The sequence below is a fragment of the Vigna radiata genome, chromosome 1 (assembly GCF_000741045.1).
Source record: "Vigna radiata var. radiata cultivar VC1973A chromosome 1, Vradiata_ver6, whole genome shotgun sequence".
In the NCBI taxonomy this organism is placed as follows: Eukaryota; Viridiplantae; Streptophyta; class Magnoliopsida; order Fabales; family Fabaceae; genus Vigna; species Vigna radiata.
The window spans coordinates 36010125-36027694 of NC_028351.1; the positions used below are offsets into that span (position 1 = coordinate 36010125).

Consider the following 17570-nt stretch of genomic DNA (forward strand, 5'->3'; position numbering starts at 1 on the left):
CCCGACCCGTTGTCATCCCTAATAGGACTTATATTTTTTTATTTGTTTTTATTTTCCTAAAATTTGGTAGTATTTTCTAGACTAGATCAGATAAAAGTTGTTTTCATCAACAAAACGACAAGGACCAAAACAAATATTTGGTATTACTACCCATATATCAACCATACAAAAACACGTCATACGATGATGATTATATCTAAATAAAACCTTCATCAAATAAAAATATTAGAGAGTAATCACATACCAGATAGGTATCATTTTCAAAAGCAGACAATAAGTTCAGTTCAACTAATCAGATTGGGAAGGTACACATTAATTATATGAAAAAACTTGTATCCATCTACATAAAAGCTTAATATAGTTTTTAACCTAAAAAAATAAGATTTTTTAAAACTGGTTCCTAATTATATTTGATTTCTTAAAAAAAAAAGTTGAATTTAGTCTTAGATCGGGAGTTAAAAAGGCATAATTTTTTTCATTAAACATGTTAAAAAATATAGAACTAAAATTTAAATAGAGACTTAAACAACAATGTTTCGTTTTTAAGTTTTAAAATCATTTATTGGGAAGAAAAAAGAAATGCCTTGTTAAAATTTATAATATGAAATCAGATTATTATCATAAGATGATCTTACGCAGTGAAAGTTCATGCATAGCATATCCAAAGTTAAACAATACAAAATGATAAAGTGAAGAAGTTTGCAAGAAGTAACACATATTTCATTTACACCTTTTTAATGTCTCGTACTATTGTTTTCTACTCTTAAGATAAAATTTAGTATCATCTGATTTTCGTACATCGATTCTAGAAAAGTCTAGGTTCCAACTTTTAGGGTTTTTGAACCAAATGAAACAACTTTTATTGTTAATTTTTTAGCCAATGGTTAGAACTTTTATCTTTCTTTGATAATACTATTGTCGATTTATATTAATAAAACCATTCTAAATTTTTCGCTTCACATAAAAAAAAATTACATTTCCAGACTAGAAAAACTTTGAATCACACCACTAAGAAAAGAAAAGAAAAAAAAAATAGAGTTCTAATGGAAGAGCATAGAACCTTGATGAATTTTCTAAACCTAATTTCTAGATTTTATGGAACACAAGTACTGCATGCGTGCTGTCATTGGAAACAAAATCTAGAAACCTAATCTTCGTACATATACTTTCATAATCACCACATATTCAGACACAAATTAATAATTACGAAATCACGTGTTAAATTTAGATAGCATGTCATTCTTCTTTACGTTACTTTCTTTGTCTTTCTTTTTTTTGGCAAATTGATAAGCACTGTTACTCAACAAAATTTAAAAAGTTTTCAATAATATATATTATAATAAATGAGAGAATGAATAATTGATAAGAATCTCTCCCTTGTATTTGAAAGGTTGATTAATGTTAAACACCATCATATCTTTAATCTTGAAGCATATAATTTTATTTATACAATATTCTAGTATGAGTTATGAATATTGATATTGTATCTCATCCAATAATCCCTCAAAATACTTGCCAAACATGAACTTCAATTTTTATTTATTTCATGTCCTAAGAGAAAATTAGGTCGTTTAGGTAAGCATATTAATCATCCCTGTATTCAACAATAAGAAATTAATTGCATGCATGTTGAGCTAGCGTGTCTAAACAATGAAACGCATACGTATTTTTCACAAATACACGTATTTTATTAATGTTGATGACTTGCGACGCTTATAAACACCTCATTCTCTGCATTCTTTACTAATTAGACAGCAAATTGAAGAAAGCACAGTACACAATGTCCACTTCTCTGCATGAAAACTCTTATTCAATCTGGTTTTTCCTCCCAATAGCTACCTTAATCATCTTCTTTTTACGTACTGTCATCAAATCCAATCATAATTTCAACTCTGCAATGGCCAGAAAAACCTCACCACCATCTCCTCCAAAGCTTCCAATAATAGGAAATCTCCACCAACTTGGCACTCTCGTTCACCGAACTCTCCATTCCTTTGCTCAAACCTATGGCCCTTTAATGTTACTTCACTTTGGAAAGGTGCCAGTTCTTGTGGTCTCAACGGCCGAGGTAGCTCGTGAGGTTATGAAAACCCATGACCTTGTTTTCTCCAACAGACCACATCGTAAGATGTTTGATATCTTCTTCTACGATTCCAAAGATGTGGCATGTACTCCATACGGCAACTACTGGAGGCAGATAAGGAGTATATGTGTCTTGCATCTTCTCAGTGCAAAAAAGGTTAAATCCTTTGGTGCAGTGAGAGAAGAGGAAATCTCCATAATGATGGATAAGATTAAGCAGTGTTGTTCCTCTGTGACGCCTGTGAATTTAACTGATTTATTTTCAACAGTCACAAATAACATAGTGAGCAGAGCTGCTCTCGGAAGGAGATACAGTGGAGGAAAAGGGTGTAAGTTTTGGGAGCCAATGAATGAGATGATGAAGATGTTGGGTGCTCCAGTTATAGGGGACTGCATACCTTGGCTTGATTGGGTAGGAAGAGTTAATGGAATGTATGGTAGGGCAAAGAGACTGGCTAAACAGCTTGATGAATTTTTTGATGAAGTTGTTGATGAGCATGTAAGCAGGAGAGGGCATGATGTGCATGATGGTAATTATGATGATGATGATGAACAGAATGATTTGGTGGACATTTTGCTGAGGATCCAAAAGACAAACGCCTTGGGGTTTCAGATCGATAAAACAATCATAAAGGCTATAATCCAGGTACGTAAGATTAATATACTGTGGTATCTATCTGCATAAGTTCTTAATATACAATCACTCTATATTTCTAACTTCATAAAATCTTTACTTCTCTTAAACGTCATTTAGTTCAATCCTTAATATCAAAGATGAAGTGAGAAAAGTCTTAAGATAAGCTGTCGGAAGTTTACATATCTTAAACATCAATCCAGAGATTTATTCATTAATTTTGTATTTGCAACATTCATAGAATATTAGAAATAACATCTTTAATTGATATACTGGTGAGTTCATTTTGTTGAATATGTCCTCCATGGAATTGGAAGGTAGACAGGGAAACTGACAGTTGATGGGAATTTGTTTCAGGATATGTTTGTCGGAGGCACTGAAACTGGCTCCACAAGCCTAGGATGGATAATGACAGAACTCTTGAGGCACCCAAGTGTGATGCAGAAACTAAAAGATGAGATAAGGAATGTGGTTAGTGGTAGAACTCGCATAACTGAGGAAGATTTAAACAGCATGCCTTATTTGAAAGCAGTGATTAAAGAAAGTTTTCGATTACATCCCCCAGCTCCCTTGTTGCTTCCAAGGGAATCCATGAAAGATGCCAAAGTAATGGGCTATGACATTGCAGCAGGCACACAAGTAATAGTTAATGCTTGGGCAATAGCAAGAGATCCTTGTTACTGGGAAAAAGCTGAAGAGTTTGAAGCAGAAAGATTCTTAAAGAGTTCAATAGATGTGAAAGGACATNATTTTGAAGTGATACCATTTGGAGCAGGAAGAAGGGGTTGTCCAGGAATGATGTTTGCCATGAATGTGATTGAATTGGTCATAGCAAACCTTGTTCATCAGTTTGATTGGGAAGTGCCAGGTGGAGTAGTGGGAGATCAGACACTCGACATGACTGAATCTGCAGGGCTGACCAGTGGTAGAAAATTTCCTCTCATAGCATTTGCCTCTTACCATGCATAAGTTGATGTTAAAGATAAACATAGTAACTATAATGTAATGGGTTAAGTTTAGAATAGATTAAACAAATAAATGATTTTGTGTAAAAAAGATTATTATATATTATTTATAATAAATAATTCAATGCTTATATGTAATAAACAATACAATTTTTAAAATAAATTTAACAATTAGAAATAATATATAAAATATGTATAGAAATTATTGTAATAAGTGATAATTTGAAATATTTTTTTAACTTATCATTGTAGAACTAATCCTTAAATCAATTATAGATAACTTGTGAACGTTTATAAAATTTTTACAATTGCATTTCATTAATTGCGAATTTAAGTTTTAGAAAAGATAAATAACAAATAAATAAATATATTAGAATAACATATACTTGTTATGTCATATGAATGACCTAATTAGTTATATGATGCTGCTAATTGAGTTGTTACAATGTAAAGTTAAAATTTCATAACAATTACAACATATATATTATTTTTGCAAAATATTAAAAGAGAAAATACATTAATTTGAGTGATCTTAGTACTTGTAGAACGAGTTAATTAAGAGAGAATAAAAAATTACATAACAAGAAAATAATTTTTCAAATAAAATAAAACTAATAACTAAAAAGTAAATAGATTATGAATTTTTTAATTACTTAATAAACTAAAAGTTTACATGGTAAACACTAATAATTCCTACTCATACATTTCTATATGAAAAAAATACAAATAAAAATATTAAATAGGAACATAAATATCAAATGAATATCTAAAAATGAATTAATGTAATAAAAATATTACTGAAAATATTTCTAAACAGTACTACTTACTGTGAGTAAGCAAACAGACTCATCCATGTCTCAGCAATTGATATAACATTATAAACAAAGTCCTCACCTACTTTTAGAAAGTTCCTCAGGAATTGATAAGACATGGTAAACATACTCATTATTATAAAATGACATTAGTTCAGACAACAACACCAAAGTCTAGTAATTCAGTAACATCCAAACATTGGTAGAGGCATGATACACAGAATTTTGGCTCATCTATTTACATTAAAAAGGAAAAAGAGGGGCAGGAATTGCAATTGGACTATTAATGTGTATTAATATTATCATTAACATATCCTTTCATCCAAAGATCCAATAGCTAATAAACCTTAAGAATAGCACTCTAATAGCTTGAGCTATAGAAAGATATCATAGATGCCTGGATACAGCCACTTCAATTATGATGGCAAAGACTGTGTTGTCCTTACTAAGATATTTGGATATCACTGGAAAACAAAAGAACAAAAAAAATTAGTCTATGTGCTCAATAAGAGTACCTTCTGTCAATGAAAAAAAAAATGATTTCAACCATCTTAGTAAAATATAAATACAAAATGTATGGCTTATGAAAAGAAGATTTTTGGGTAAAAATTGGTGAAAATTAAACTAAAATTCTTGCTCAAGCATTTTAGTCATTGGCATGAATCACAATTCCATGTATCTTCCAAGATTTACATGGTTCTTTGGCATAGCATTCTGACTAGCCACCACCAGATAGCAAATATTTGTACAGAATAGCAACCTAGATGGCTAGAAACAATATCAGTAGCAGATGATTCTTTTCAAAAAAAATCACAGTGAATTTTTCTGCTCAGCATATCAGTTTAATATCATCCACCATATCATGTTGGAGTCTAAATTTATTATGTATGTAAAAGAAAATAGTATCAAGTCATGTTTAGACTCCGAAATAATCATGCTTTTTGTGGCGCCTAAAACTCCACCTAAAAGCTGAAATCCAAGTTCACCCACTTGCTACTAGTCATAGGTGAATCTTACTACATAAACAAAAAGCACAAAAAAAAAGGAAACAACCATTCCTATCTAACTGCATGTTATTCTACATTTTACCAATTCTCTGATAAAATATTGCGATCATTAACCCATGAAACTACAGGGGTTTTATTATGTCATTAAATCTAAGATTACAGAAGTTTCCTTGATTCCTTTTCTATTTTGAAGCAGTCCCTCTAGATCTTACTGAAATGCTTTCAAAATAATCGTATCTAGGTCTTCCTTGAAACTAAACCCAAAATATGAAACTGAACATAATTATGCAGCCTATGAAAGTGAACATAAAAAGCACGATATAATCCATTTTCATTAAATAAAACTTGACAATGATGCAGCCTATAACACGAGCAAACAAAGAAACTTCATTTTCATCACAATATTGAGCAGTCTCTTTGTTTTTTTCCCCCTTTCAACCGTTCTTTCTCCAAGGATTAAAACTACAGTAAATATATTTATATAACAACAAAATTTCAGAGATAGTTCAAATAAACCGGCACTTAATTTATTATCACGTGCATCAAAACAAAAAACCTTTTTTCCTCATAAATTCTTAATGGATAAAGCAACATAAGAAATAATTTTTCCATAGCCTTAGCATAAGGCAAATAGGGAAGATATTTGAGGTAAGAGTGAGAAATAGCATGTATCAATATCAGAAAAGCTAAAAAGGAAATTAGTTCTAAAATAGTGTATCATATTTTCATTGTATTGAAGGCATAGCTGCAGAGACGATAAATAGATACAGCCAAACACTAACCAACAAAAAAAAAAATAGACACCTATGATAACAGAAAAGAGAAAACGGTAATTGGTGCTCTGCACCACTAATACAGCAGGGAAAGCGCAGCTGTCCCATAAATCAAAACAGCATTAATTCAGCTCCCCTCTAGGTCACATGTGTCTGTGTTATTTAATAGCCCCCCACAAGCTGGAGAGTATATATATTAAGAAGACCCAGCTTAGGAACTAGAGAATGAAAATGTTTGGGGCTCAAAGCTTCGGTGTAGATATCAGCAAGTTGCCAAGAAGAAGAAATAGGCAATAATCTCATTAGCGCATGTTGAGTCTTTTCTCTAACAATGTGACAGTCCAACTCTATATGCTTTGCCGTTTATGGAAAACTGGGTTAGCAGCTAATGTTTTGTTCGTTCATGGAAAACTGGGTTGACAGCTATATGCAAAGTAGATTGGTTGTCACAATTAAGCAAAGTTGGAGTCTTGAAAGGGACTTGAAGATCGTGCAAGAGAAAGGTAAGCCATTTAATTTCACAAGTTGTTGCCATGGCCCTATATTCTGCTTCACAAGAACTTTGGGAGACTGTGGTTTGCTTCTTTGACTTCCATTAGATGAGTGAGAAGCCTAGATACACACCATATCCTGTAATAGACTTCCTTGTATCAGGACAAGCAGCCAAGTCACTTTCATATAAGCTTTCAGTTGAAGGGCAGAATCAGATGGGAAAAATAATCCTAGGCCTGGTGCCTTTTTGATGTAACGAAGAATCCTGTGAACAGCATTGTAGTGTGCTGTTGTTGGCTTGGAAAGGAATTGTGCAAGATGATGCACAGCATAAGTTATACCTAGCCGTGTTTGTAAGGTACATGAGTCTTCCTATAAGACGCTTATAGGCTAGAGAATCATCAAGTAATTCTCCCGAGTCCGCTGAAACTCTTTTTGCATCATCAATCAGTGTAGATGCTATTTTGCATCCCAAAAGGCCGGGTTCATTAAGATTCCTTTCCTTGTCCGTGCCACTTCAAAACCAAGAAAACACTGAAATTCTCCCAAATCTTTGATGTGGACGAAAACATCAAGACCTTGTTTAATCAATGCTATTTCTTGGTCATTATTCCCTGTCAAAGTTATATCATCTATGAACACCAAAATAGCTCTGAAAGAATCATTAGATGACTTAGTAAACAAAGAATAATCATGCATTGACTGTGTATAACCAGCAGAAAGAAGGAAAGAGGATAATTTAGCAAACCATTCCGTGCTAGCATGTTTTAGGCCATACAATGCCCTTTGTAGCTTGCACACTTGTCCTGGTAAAACCGCATTCAGTCCAAGAAGGGCCACCATATAAACTTTTTCCATTAACTCACCATGCAAGAAGACATTATTAATGTCAAGCTGCCTTAGTTTTCAATTCAGCACTGAAGCAAGAGATAAAAGAAATGTCACAGTGGTTATTTTAGTCACAGGTTAAAAAGTGTCTAGATAGTCCTTCAGTTTGTGTATAGCCCTTCACTACTAAATGAGCCTTATGTCTCTCTATGGTTTCATCAGCTCTGCATTTGACATTAAAAATCCATTTACAGCCAATAGGAACCTTCCCTTTAGGTAAATCAGTGACAATCCATGTTTGATTATCATCAAGAGCACATAATTCAGCCTGAATAGCATCTGTCCAGCATTCATAGGTGAGAGCTTCCGTATAGTTTCTTGGTTCAGCATGTGAAGACAAAGACGATTTATAGCAAGGAGATAAATCTTCATATGACAAGACAGAAGAAAGAGGATAAAGAACCTTGGAAGACGGATTGGACATCATGCTAATATTATAGTGATAGTCCATAAAATAGCCAGGAGACCTTCTTATTCTGGTGCTGGAGCTAGCAGGTGTAGTGATAGCATTCATCTCAGTTGAATCATCTATTTCTGATGTAGAAGGAGAATCAAACCCCTTTCTTGAGTTTGGTGCTACGGAGGTAGGATGGGTTGTGACAGAGGATGGTTGTGGTGCTGGATCAATTTCACAAGTAGGATGCCAGCTAATATCAATGGGAGTCTGAATTGGAGGGTCAAACAGAGGAGAATAATTGTTATGGTTTTCATCATTGAGAGAGGGACCTTTGTTAGTTTCACTACCTTTGGCTTCTAATTTGCAGTATGGGAACACACTTTCGTAGAAAATAACATTTCTAGAAATAAATAACTCTCTAGTCTGAATGTTCAGTAAAATACCCTTTTGTGCCAGACTTGTACCCCAGAAAAACACATTTGCAAGCTCTAGGATCAAACTTGGTTCTATTAACAGGAGAAGTGCTAGCAAAACAAAGAGAACAAAAAACCTTTAATGGAGAAAATTCCGGTTCAGTCTTATGCAAAATCTTATGTGGGGAACAAAATTTTAAAACTGGTGTAGGCAACATATTCATGATAAAGGCAGCATGTGATACAGCATAAGACCAATATACTTTCAGTAAATTGGACTGTATAATTAGAGCTCTTGCTACATTCAATAAATGCCCATGTTTTCTTTCTACAATGCTATTTTGTTCAGGTGTGTTAGCAAAAGAATTTGGTGTATTATTCCTTTGTTAGCATAAAAATCAGTTATGGAAAATTCTGTTCCATTGTCACTTTATGGTTTTTATCATGGAGTCAAATTGGGTTTGTATAAAAGTACCAAAATCCTGCAAAATTTTAGCAGTTTCAGATTTTTATTTTAAAGGAAAAACCAAAGTGTAGCATGAATGATCATCAACAATAGTGAGAAAATATTTATGTCCATGAACAAATGGAATGGAATATGGTCCCCACAAATCAGTATGTATTAGATCAAAACACTTAACAGAAACAGAATTACTAATAGGAAAGGGTAACTTTTTCTACTTAGACAAATGGCAACATCACAAATATAAGACTCATTATTCTTGACTAAAGGAAACTTGCTCTTTTATCACATCAAGACATCTGTCAGAAACATGACCAAGATGAAAATGCCAAAGAGCATCAATACCTATAGAGACTAAACTAACAGTTGTGATACGGTAAGGGGTCCGAGTATGTGGGAAAGTATGGTAAGAAGACACTCCAGTGTGTAAAGACCATCATGAATATACCAATCATCTTCAAGGAGTTCTTGTCCTGAATTTTACAGTGAATGGAATCAAAAGTGAGAACGCATGAGAGGTCTTTAATCAATTTTGTAACAGATAAGAGGTTAAAATTAAAGCAAGGTATGTAAAGCACATTATGTAAAACATGATTTTTGGTTAAAAAGACACATCCAGAGTAAAATGCAACAACCTTATTTCCATTTGGTAATGTAACATGTATGGGTTTGATTTGGTGATATGATGCAAAATGAGAAAGACAAAAACAAATATGGTCTGTTGCTCGCTATCTAATATCCACGTGCTGAAAGGAAGGATTTTACCAGTACACGCAGGTGAACTGGAAGAACTGGAAGTTATTGGCCGTTATTAGACACCTGCGACTGCTGTAAGAGTTATTAGGCCTTGATACTGCCCTTTGATGAAACCAAATTGTTGCCCCTGATTTTCCTTTAAGGGTTCAGATTCATCACTGTGGAAGGCTACATTGGCAAAAGAATGATTGGTGTTCTGTTTTGTGAACTTAAAATGTGGGCAAAAGCCATGTTTCTTGTAGCAGGAGTCCACATTGTGGCCCATCTTACCACAATGATTGCACACCTTATTGCCTTTACCACGACTGAGGTTTGCATTTCCTCCCCCGCCATGACCACCAGAAAAACTATTTCCTCTTCCTCCGCTGTTTCCTCTGCCACCAATAGCCATAAACTTGGAGTGTTCTATAATTTCACCAAACATTTTCCTTTCTTGCTGAACAACCAGAGAAAAGAAAAGATTCAGGGGAGGTAAGGGGTTCATTAACATGATTTGGGACTTCACAATGGAATACCCGTCATTCAACCTTGAAGAAACTTAATCACTTGGTCCTGAGTTCTGTATTTCTCAGTGTTGACAGAGGCCTTGCAAGAGCATTTAATGGCACAACTACAAATAGGGATTGGACGATAAACCTCAAGTTCATCCCGGAGAGTTTTCAGTTCGATAAAATAATTGGTGACACTTAGGTCCCCTTGCTTGAGAGATATGATAGTGTCTTGAAGATCTGCAATGCAAAACAAATCTCCCCGAGAAAACCTCTCTTCAAGATCAGACCAAATACTTGAAGCAGTGTCTCTCCATATGACACTCTCGGCAGTGAAAGGAGAAAGAGATCGCAGAAGCCATGACACAACCATCATGTTTGCTCTCTCCCCGGGTATATATGACTAGCAGGGACTAGAGCTGAGATGGTTCCATCAACAAAACCAAGCTTATTTTTAGAAACCAAGTTCATCTGCATTAATCGTGACCATTGGTGGTAATTGGGGCCTTCGAGAATGGAAGAAACAATAACCAAAGATGGGTTTTCAAATGGGTGAAGATATTATGGTAAAGGGACTTGAGATGGATCAATATCCATGATTGAATGTAGCAAACCAGAGCTCTGATAATCAGAGCTCTGATACCATATCAGAAAATCTAAAAAGGAAATTAGTTCCAAAATAGTGTATCATATTTTCAGTGTATTGAAAACATAGCTGCAGAGACAATAAACAGATACAGCCAAACACTAACCGATAAAAGAAAATAGACACTTATGCTAACAGAAAAGAGAAAACAGAAATCGGTGCACTGCACCACTAATACAGCAGGGGAAAGCACAGCTGTCCCATAAAGCAAAACAGAATTAATTCAGCTCCCCTCTAGGTGACGTGTGTCTGCGTTATTTAATATTTGAGGTAAGAGTGAGAAATAGCATGTATCAAACACATAGCTCCCCGCAGTAATACTTAAAAATTGTCATCTGTAAAGCCAAATATAGGGAAAGAAAGCAAGGCTACAATGGGGCAAAAAGGACCTCATAATATAGAAATCTTTTTAGTTGTTGTGGCTCTAAGAATTGAGAAGAGACAACGTGAGTATCAGGAAGAGTAGGAAACATAAACGAAGCATGAACTGAACAATATGTAAAACACGCTACCTTAAGATTTAAGTGTGCATGGATATCAATCAGCAATTTATAATTTCCACTTTGGCAAATGGGGATTTTTGAAGTAAGTATTCAACTATCCTGCCAACTCCCTCATCAGATATGTTTGTCGAAGATTTCACTTTCAATTTCAATGACTTCAATTGAACAAAACAAGGAATTTGAGTTATCATTGAACCAGAAGTTGAGAGACCCTGCACAACGAGAGTTGATTGGAGACACACTTTGAAAGATAATTTGAAAAACAAGATTGACTGATGGATAGCAATTTGGCACATGGAACATATTATGGGCAACATCAAAAGTAAAATACAAAGGAAAAACAAAATAAAGTAACTTACATGTAGAATCTTAAGGGTACTTGAAGAGAGTATCATAATCTTTACATAATCAGCAAGCACTTGCAGCAGACTTATAAGGGCTGAATAAGTCCGTTCAAAATGAGTATGAAAATAGGCTTCACAGTCAATGCTTACTTGTTCAAGAAAACAAAGTTTGCATGCAGAGAGTTGGTGAAGAGGATCACGCATCACAGTAAGATATCTAAGGTTTGGAGTAGAAAGCACAAATTTGTAAGGTGCTTCTTGAATGGTACTACCAATGGTCAAACTAGAAAGGTTGGAATTACATATACAGAGGAATTTCACACCTTGATGCAAGTTAAAACGGTCAAGAACCAAAGTATCTAACATGTGACAATTTGAAAAGGGCTCAGCATAGTCACTTTCACTTGCAGTAAAAGTGACGTGCTCAAGATGCAAGCTTTTCAATGCTGGCAACTGCAAGGAACTCGGAAGTTGGGTCATCCAAGGTACAGCCCAAATAGAAAGCTTGAGATATGTCAATGTTTTACAAGAAAAGACATTAGGGTGCAGCCTAAAACCAAGTATAACACTTAAATTAACTTCAATTGTCAACTGCTGGACATCATGTGACACGGCATACCCCATAATCCTATCCAGAAGTTCATGATCAATGCAGCCTTTACGCCTCAAATCTAGACTATGCAGTGAAATAGAGTTGTCTCGATTCGAAATAACCCAAGAAACAAATTTGCTGAAATGTGTAAGATTGGTAAAATCTGTGGAATTCAAAGTCAAATCAGTTAGGTGTTTCCAAAGTTCCTTCCATCTCGAAGACAGGACACAAGTCTGAACAGCCTGTTTCATGCTCATAAATTTCATTATATGAAGCAAGACAAAGTTAGGCATGTCACTGAGCCTGTCCATGTCCTCTTTTTTATCTCCATCACTATGCATTTTTCCGTCTTCAACTTCAATTTCCACTGTGTCCCTTTTCCTTCAACCACACCTGATCTGAGAAATTCAAACATATCATAAATTTACTTCTCACAATTACACCAAAAAATTACTAAAATAACTTTCAAATGCCAATACTAGGATTGGATCTAATGAAAGAAAACATTTTTGAAGTCAAGTACAAATTTTTCTCCACTTTCCATTTCCAATAAGATATGAAGGTTTGGGTTTGACCCTTTTAGAATGATTGAATAAATACTATCCCAAATTATTGAGGAAGCAGGGAGTATAAATACCTTAGGCGGTGATTGGAGATTCGATCATTCAAACTGCAACTTTCCCTTGGCACTTCAAGTTTCGCCTTAAATCCTAAAAGCGTTTTTCTTTGGGTTCTAAATCGGTAGAAGAATGTGTGGCACAATATCTTTGTCATGAGAGGGTGCGCGTTTTCGATGTAGATATTTTTGTTTAGACATGATATTTTGTTCTTTGTATTTTATTAAGAGAGGGAAAAACACCTGAGACAAAAAACATTAATTAAAAAAAAGGTTGGAATAAATAAATAAGTAAAAAATTAAAAGTAAAATATTTATTATCATCGTGAAAATAAAAAAGAGGTAGTAAAAGAGAAAAAATAAATGAGATAAATGAAAAGTTTAAGTTGCTTTTATAGAAAAAAAAAATATGAAGAAGAATGGATGTAAAAAACTATATTAACAAATAATATAAATATTATTATTATTACTTGTATTATTCTGTTAACAAATTATACGGGACTAAATCCAATATAGAATAGAAGTTATTTTTGGGAATAACAAGAAATGTACTTCCTTTTTCATTATTTGATTTGAATGAACATATCAATAAATAAAAAAATAATTATAAATATAATCTTATTTTTAATTTTGAATAAATAAATGAATGAAACCTTTTATTTAATATCAATTTTATAATTTTTTTCATTCACACTTCTTATTCATTCTTTTGTACGAGGATCAAGATAATAATAATTCATTCCTATTAATATTTTTTTTCAATTATTTTCTTTCTCTCCCTAATGTTTAAAAATCTTATTCATCAAAATGATAGTTGACAAATCAAATTATAAATAAATCTTCTCTTGATGATTCAAGATATTTTAGTATTGACGAAGAATCATATCCAACGTATATTCTCAGTCTTTTCTAAGGACTCATTATATTCTCTTTTTATGGAAAAATTTGGACATATATAACACACATGAAAATTCTTAAATAAGTATTGATGTGAATTAGTATTGTGAATTAGTATTGTAGCATGCAAAATTGGATATCCGTAAATGGCCATTAGAAGGTTAGCTCTCATAATTAATGGTCTTACAACCAATTTTAAATTTTTTATTAATTATGAAAATGTGACCATCTAATTGATGCACCAATTAAAATCATGAAATATCTAGTGTTGAATATAGTCACTAGTGCAAAAACACTGATTAACGTCACCCCTTAGACGTCGGTTTGGGGTAAGCTCGACGTATATTGATGACAAGTGGAATTTTCGTAAATAAGTTGACCATATAGATGTCAGTTAGGAGGTGTCCCAACGTCTATAGTCTTTTATACGTCGGGGATGTCCTAAATGACGTTTATATGTCTGACAGGTGGGTGAAAAGTCATTTCTTTCAAACATATAGACGTCAGTTGGACGAGGCACCGACTTCTATATGGCAAAAATTAATGGCTCTTCACCTACTTGTCAGACATATAGACATCAGGTAGGACAGCCCCAACGTATATATGTCTGCCAGGTTGGTGAATAGTCACTCTTTTCTGCCTTGTAGACGTCGGATCCCGCCAAACCGACGTCTATATGGCGGACATTAATGGTTATTCACCTACCTGTCAGACCTATAGACGTCGGTTAGGAGATACCCGACGTCTATATGTCTGTCAGGCAAGTGAAAAGTCATTCCTTTTTGTCATTTAGACGTCGGATGCCTCCACACTGACGTCTATAATCGTATATAGACATCAGTGGCCTTAGTAGTCGACGTTTATATGCCTGTCAGGCAGGTGAAAAGTCATTCTTTTTCGTCATATTGATGTCAGATGCCTCCACACTGACGTTTATAATCGTCTATAGACGTTAGTGGCCTTAGTAATCGACGTCTATAAGCCCTGCGAATATTCATTTTTAAATCAGAAAGACGTTAGATTAGTGAAGTGACCGACGTCTTTTCCATTATAGACGTCGGACTCGCGTGCAATCGACATCTTATTTCTTGTTAAAATAGTGATTGTGAACTAGCAGTTTCGCGCAATTCATCGTCTTCCTTTCCTTTTCTCTCTGTTCTATTGAATTTACAAGTGTGTTTAGTCTCTTTTGATATGGTTAAACTTGCTTTTAATTCGATTAAAGTAATTTTTTATGTATTATCTTTTATTTGAACCGATTAAAATGTGTTTTCGTTGTGTTTTGGTGCGGTTTTTTCTTGTGTCTTTGGGTAACGTAGTGCACCTTCTCCCTTTGCTAGTTTCCTCCTAAGAAAAACTTACGTTTTTTGGATCTCTCATGGCATTTCAACCCGAAGACGAACTTGGGTCATTGCATAGAGTCATTCCCACCGCCAATGAAAAAGAAAACAGTGAGAATACAGTGTCACCGTATTCTTTTTCATTGGCGGTCGAAGTGGACCTAGGCAACGACCCAAGTTCGTCTTTGGGTTGAAATGCCACAAGAAATCTAAAAGACATAATTTTTTCTTACGAGGAAACTGGCAAGGGAAGGAGGTGCTACTACGTTATCCAAAGACATGAGAAAAACTGCATTAAAACACAACACTTCATAGACATCGGTTAATGTAATGACCGACATCTATAGTGCCCATAGACGTCGGACGTGTCACCGAACCGACGTCTAGGGGTGCCCTTAGACGTCAGTTAGTGTAATGTCTGATGTCTTTATAGACGTCGAGCTTTGGCCTAAACCGACGTCTATAACGACGTTGCACCTGCAGAAATCCAACGTCCCATTAACGTCACTCGTAAAGACATCAATTCTTGAGATGACGTTAAAAGCCCAAAATAGCTGACGTCTAAAGCCCGTTCTGCACTAGTGAGTGAAAACTATGTATTAATCTCCCTTAGGTTAACATACACATAGGATACTTTATTTACAATAGAAGAAATATGAGTTAAGTTCAAAATACAAATAAAAATAATAAAAAACTAACTAAAGATAAAATATAAAAATAAGATAAAGATAATATATATAACAATCCACATTTTAGGTGTATTGGACCACAAATATCACTGTGTATTTGTTATAAAAATGAGATTGACTCATTTTTCTAATTTTTTTCTAGTAATGATTTTATTAGCAATTTTCCTTGTGAACATACAATACATGAGAAATCATTGTACTGAAGAAAATTTTGAGTTTTAAGTGAGTGTCCACATGAGTTTTTAACTATTTTTCGCATCATTGTAGATGTGAGATGACCCAACTGATCATGCTAAACAAGAAATTCATTTTGATTCCTAAGCTTTTAGCTTACAATGACATGCGTTCCAATTGTACTAATATATGTGTAGCACAAGTTATAAGAGAAGACTAATAATTTTTCTAATACACATTTTTTATTCAACTGAATTGTATTGATATAAAAATATTTCACATCTAATTCATTAATTGTCCTAATATGGCATCTATTTAGAATAATATCTTTAAAACTTAACAAGTTTCTATTATACGTTTTGTAGAAGTATAATAACACTTTTAAAGTCTTCAAATATATGTAGTATCATAAATAATGCTTATATTAGCTTCTCACTTCTTGCATAACCAAAAGTGATTTTTTTTAGTATTAAGAATAGTATGCATTGTTGCATTAGCAACAAGACACAATCTAATAATCTGTACAACGTTATCTATACCAAATTATCATACATACAATTAAATTTTAATGGACTTATTAACCTCACCTTGTTGCAGGCACCACTCATCTTGATATTGGTATTTTCTTTACTAAATCAGATAAAAGCATTGATTAGATAGAAGTTTTTAATTTATTTTCATTATAATTTAATTTAAGATGAATTTTTTAATGATATTTTTAATATATATATATATATATATATATATATATATATATATATTGGTTTAAATTATGTATGTCTAAGCTTGATATTAAATACTTGTATAGAATATATATGTAAGACAATTATTATATAGATCTTATATAATAATTGTTATAAAAGTGTAATGTAGATATTCAAATATCAATATTATACATTATACATATGTTATAAATAAAGATCAAGTTAATGATATATTAAAATATACATAGCCTATTAATATGAAATAAGATTTTGATATGAGTTTTTGGATTTTGATTTTGTTATACTATATAAGTATATAAAGATTCGAAGATTTTTGGAAATGATATTTTATACTTAATTTTATTTAATATTATATAATAATATATGACTTGCATGATTAATTCTAGTGTACATTTTAATAAGTTAATAAGTTGAAGTTATTAAATTTATTAGGATTAAATATGTTTTTCGTCCCTTAACTATTACACGATTTTGGTTTTAGTCCCTACTCGAAACATTGATAGTTTTTAGTCCTAACATTTTTTAGACGTGGCAAACGGCAATGCCACGTTACTTTTCTCTCTCTTCCACGTTGTTTTTTTTTCATTAATGAAATTAAATGATTGTCGGCCATGATTCTGCAAAGGCGTACCCGAAATTTCTCTCTTCCTGTTGTTTTGACGATTCCAAAGATTGTGCTTGATAAGCTGTCGTTGAAGCTATCAAATTAATACTACTTTTCAAGGCAACTTCAGTATTGCCTAGTAGTATTTAAGAAAGTAGATAGGGCTAAAGTAACCCTAAGTCGTCTCCCAACGAACACGGAATTGCTTTTGAATATCTGAAACTTATGAATGCTTATGCAATGCTTGGGAACAAGAGTGAGGATGTATAA

General features: G+C 33.4%; 2 protein-coding genes across 6 annotated transcripts; one reads left to right on the plus strand and one right to left on the minus strand.

Moving 5' to 3' along the window:
• The first annotated feature begins 1611 nt into the window (after positions 1-1611).
• LOC106762801 (cytochrome P450 71A21-like) lies at positions 1612-3712 on the plus strand. Its single transcript, XM_014646875.2, has 2 exons — positions 1612-2728; positions 3074-3712. The coding sequence occupies exons 1-2, from the start codon at positions 1781-1783 to the stop codon at positions 3683-3685; spliced, it is 1560 nt and encodes a 519-aa protein (XP_014502361.2). The 5' UTR covers positions 1612-1780; the 3' UTR covers positions 3686-3712.
• A 723-nt stretch (positions 3713-4435) lies between these two features.
• LOC106772271 (putative FBD-associated F-box protein At5g22720) lies at positions 4436-13060 on the minus strand. 5 transcript variants are annotated; one of them, XR_002668867.1, is made up of 5 exons: positions 12893-13060; positions 11679-12653; positions 11329-11531; positions 9272-9399; positions 4436-4957 (listed from the first exon to the last, which is right to left on the minus strand). XR_002668867.1 is itself a non-coding variant. In XM_014658583.2 (4 exons), the coding sequence occupies exons 2-3, from the start codon at positions 12594-12596 to the stop codon at positions 11358-11360; spliced, it is 1092 nt and encodes a 363-aa protein (XP_014514069.1). In that variant the 5' UTR covers positions 12597-12648; positions 12893-13060; the 3' UTR covers positions 4436-4957; positions 11329-11357. The 5 variants fall into 5 exon arrangements, 4 of the variants coding, with proteins under 4 accessions (XP_014514069.1, XP_014514052.1, XP_022639807.1 ...); XM_014658583.2 differs by lacking the exon at positions 9272-9399 and having other exon boundaries at positions 11679-12648; XM_014658566.2 differs by lacking the exon at positions 9272-9399.
• Positions 13061-17570: the final 4510 nt, after the last annotated feature.

Coding starts and splice junctions, on each gene's coding strand:
- LOC106772271 (XM_014658583.2), bottom strand. CDS start 12,596: ATGCATAGTGATGGAGATAAAAAAGAGGACATGGACAGGCTCAGTGAC. Junction 11,532..11,678: donor GTACCCTTAAGATTCTACAT/GTAAGTTACTTT, acceptor CTCGTTGTGCAG/GGTCTCTCAACTTCTGGTTC.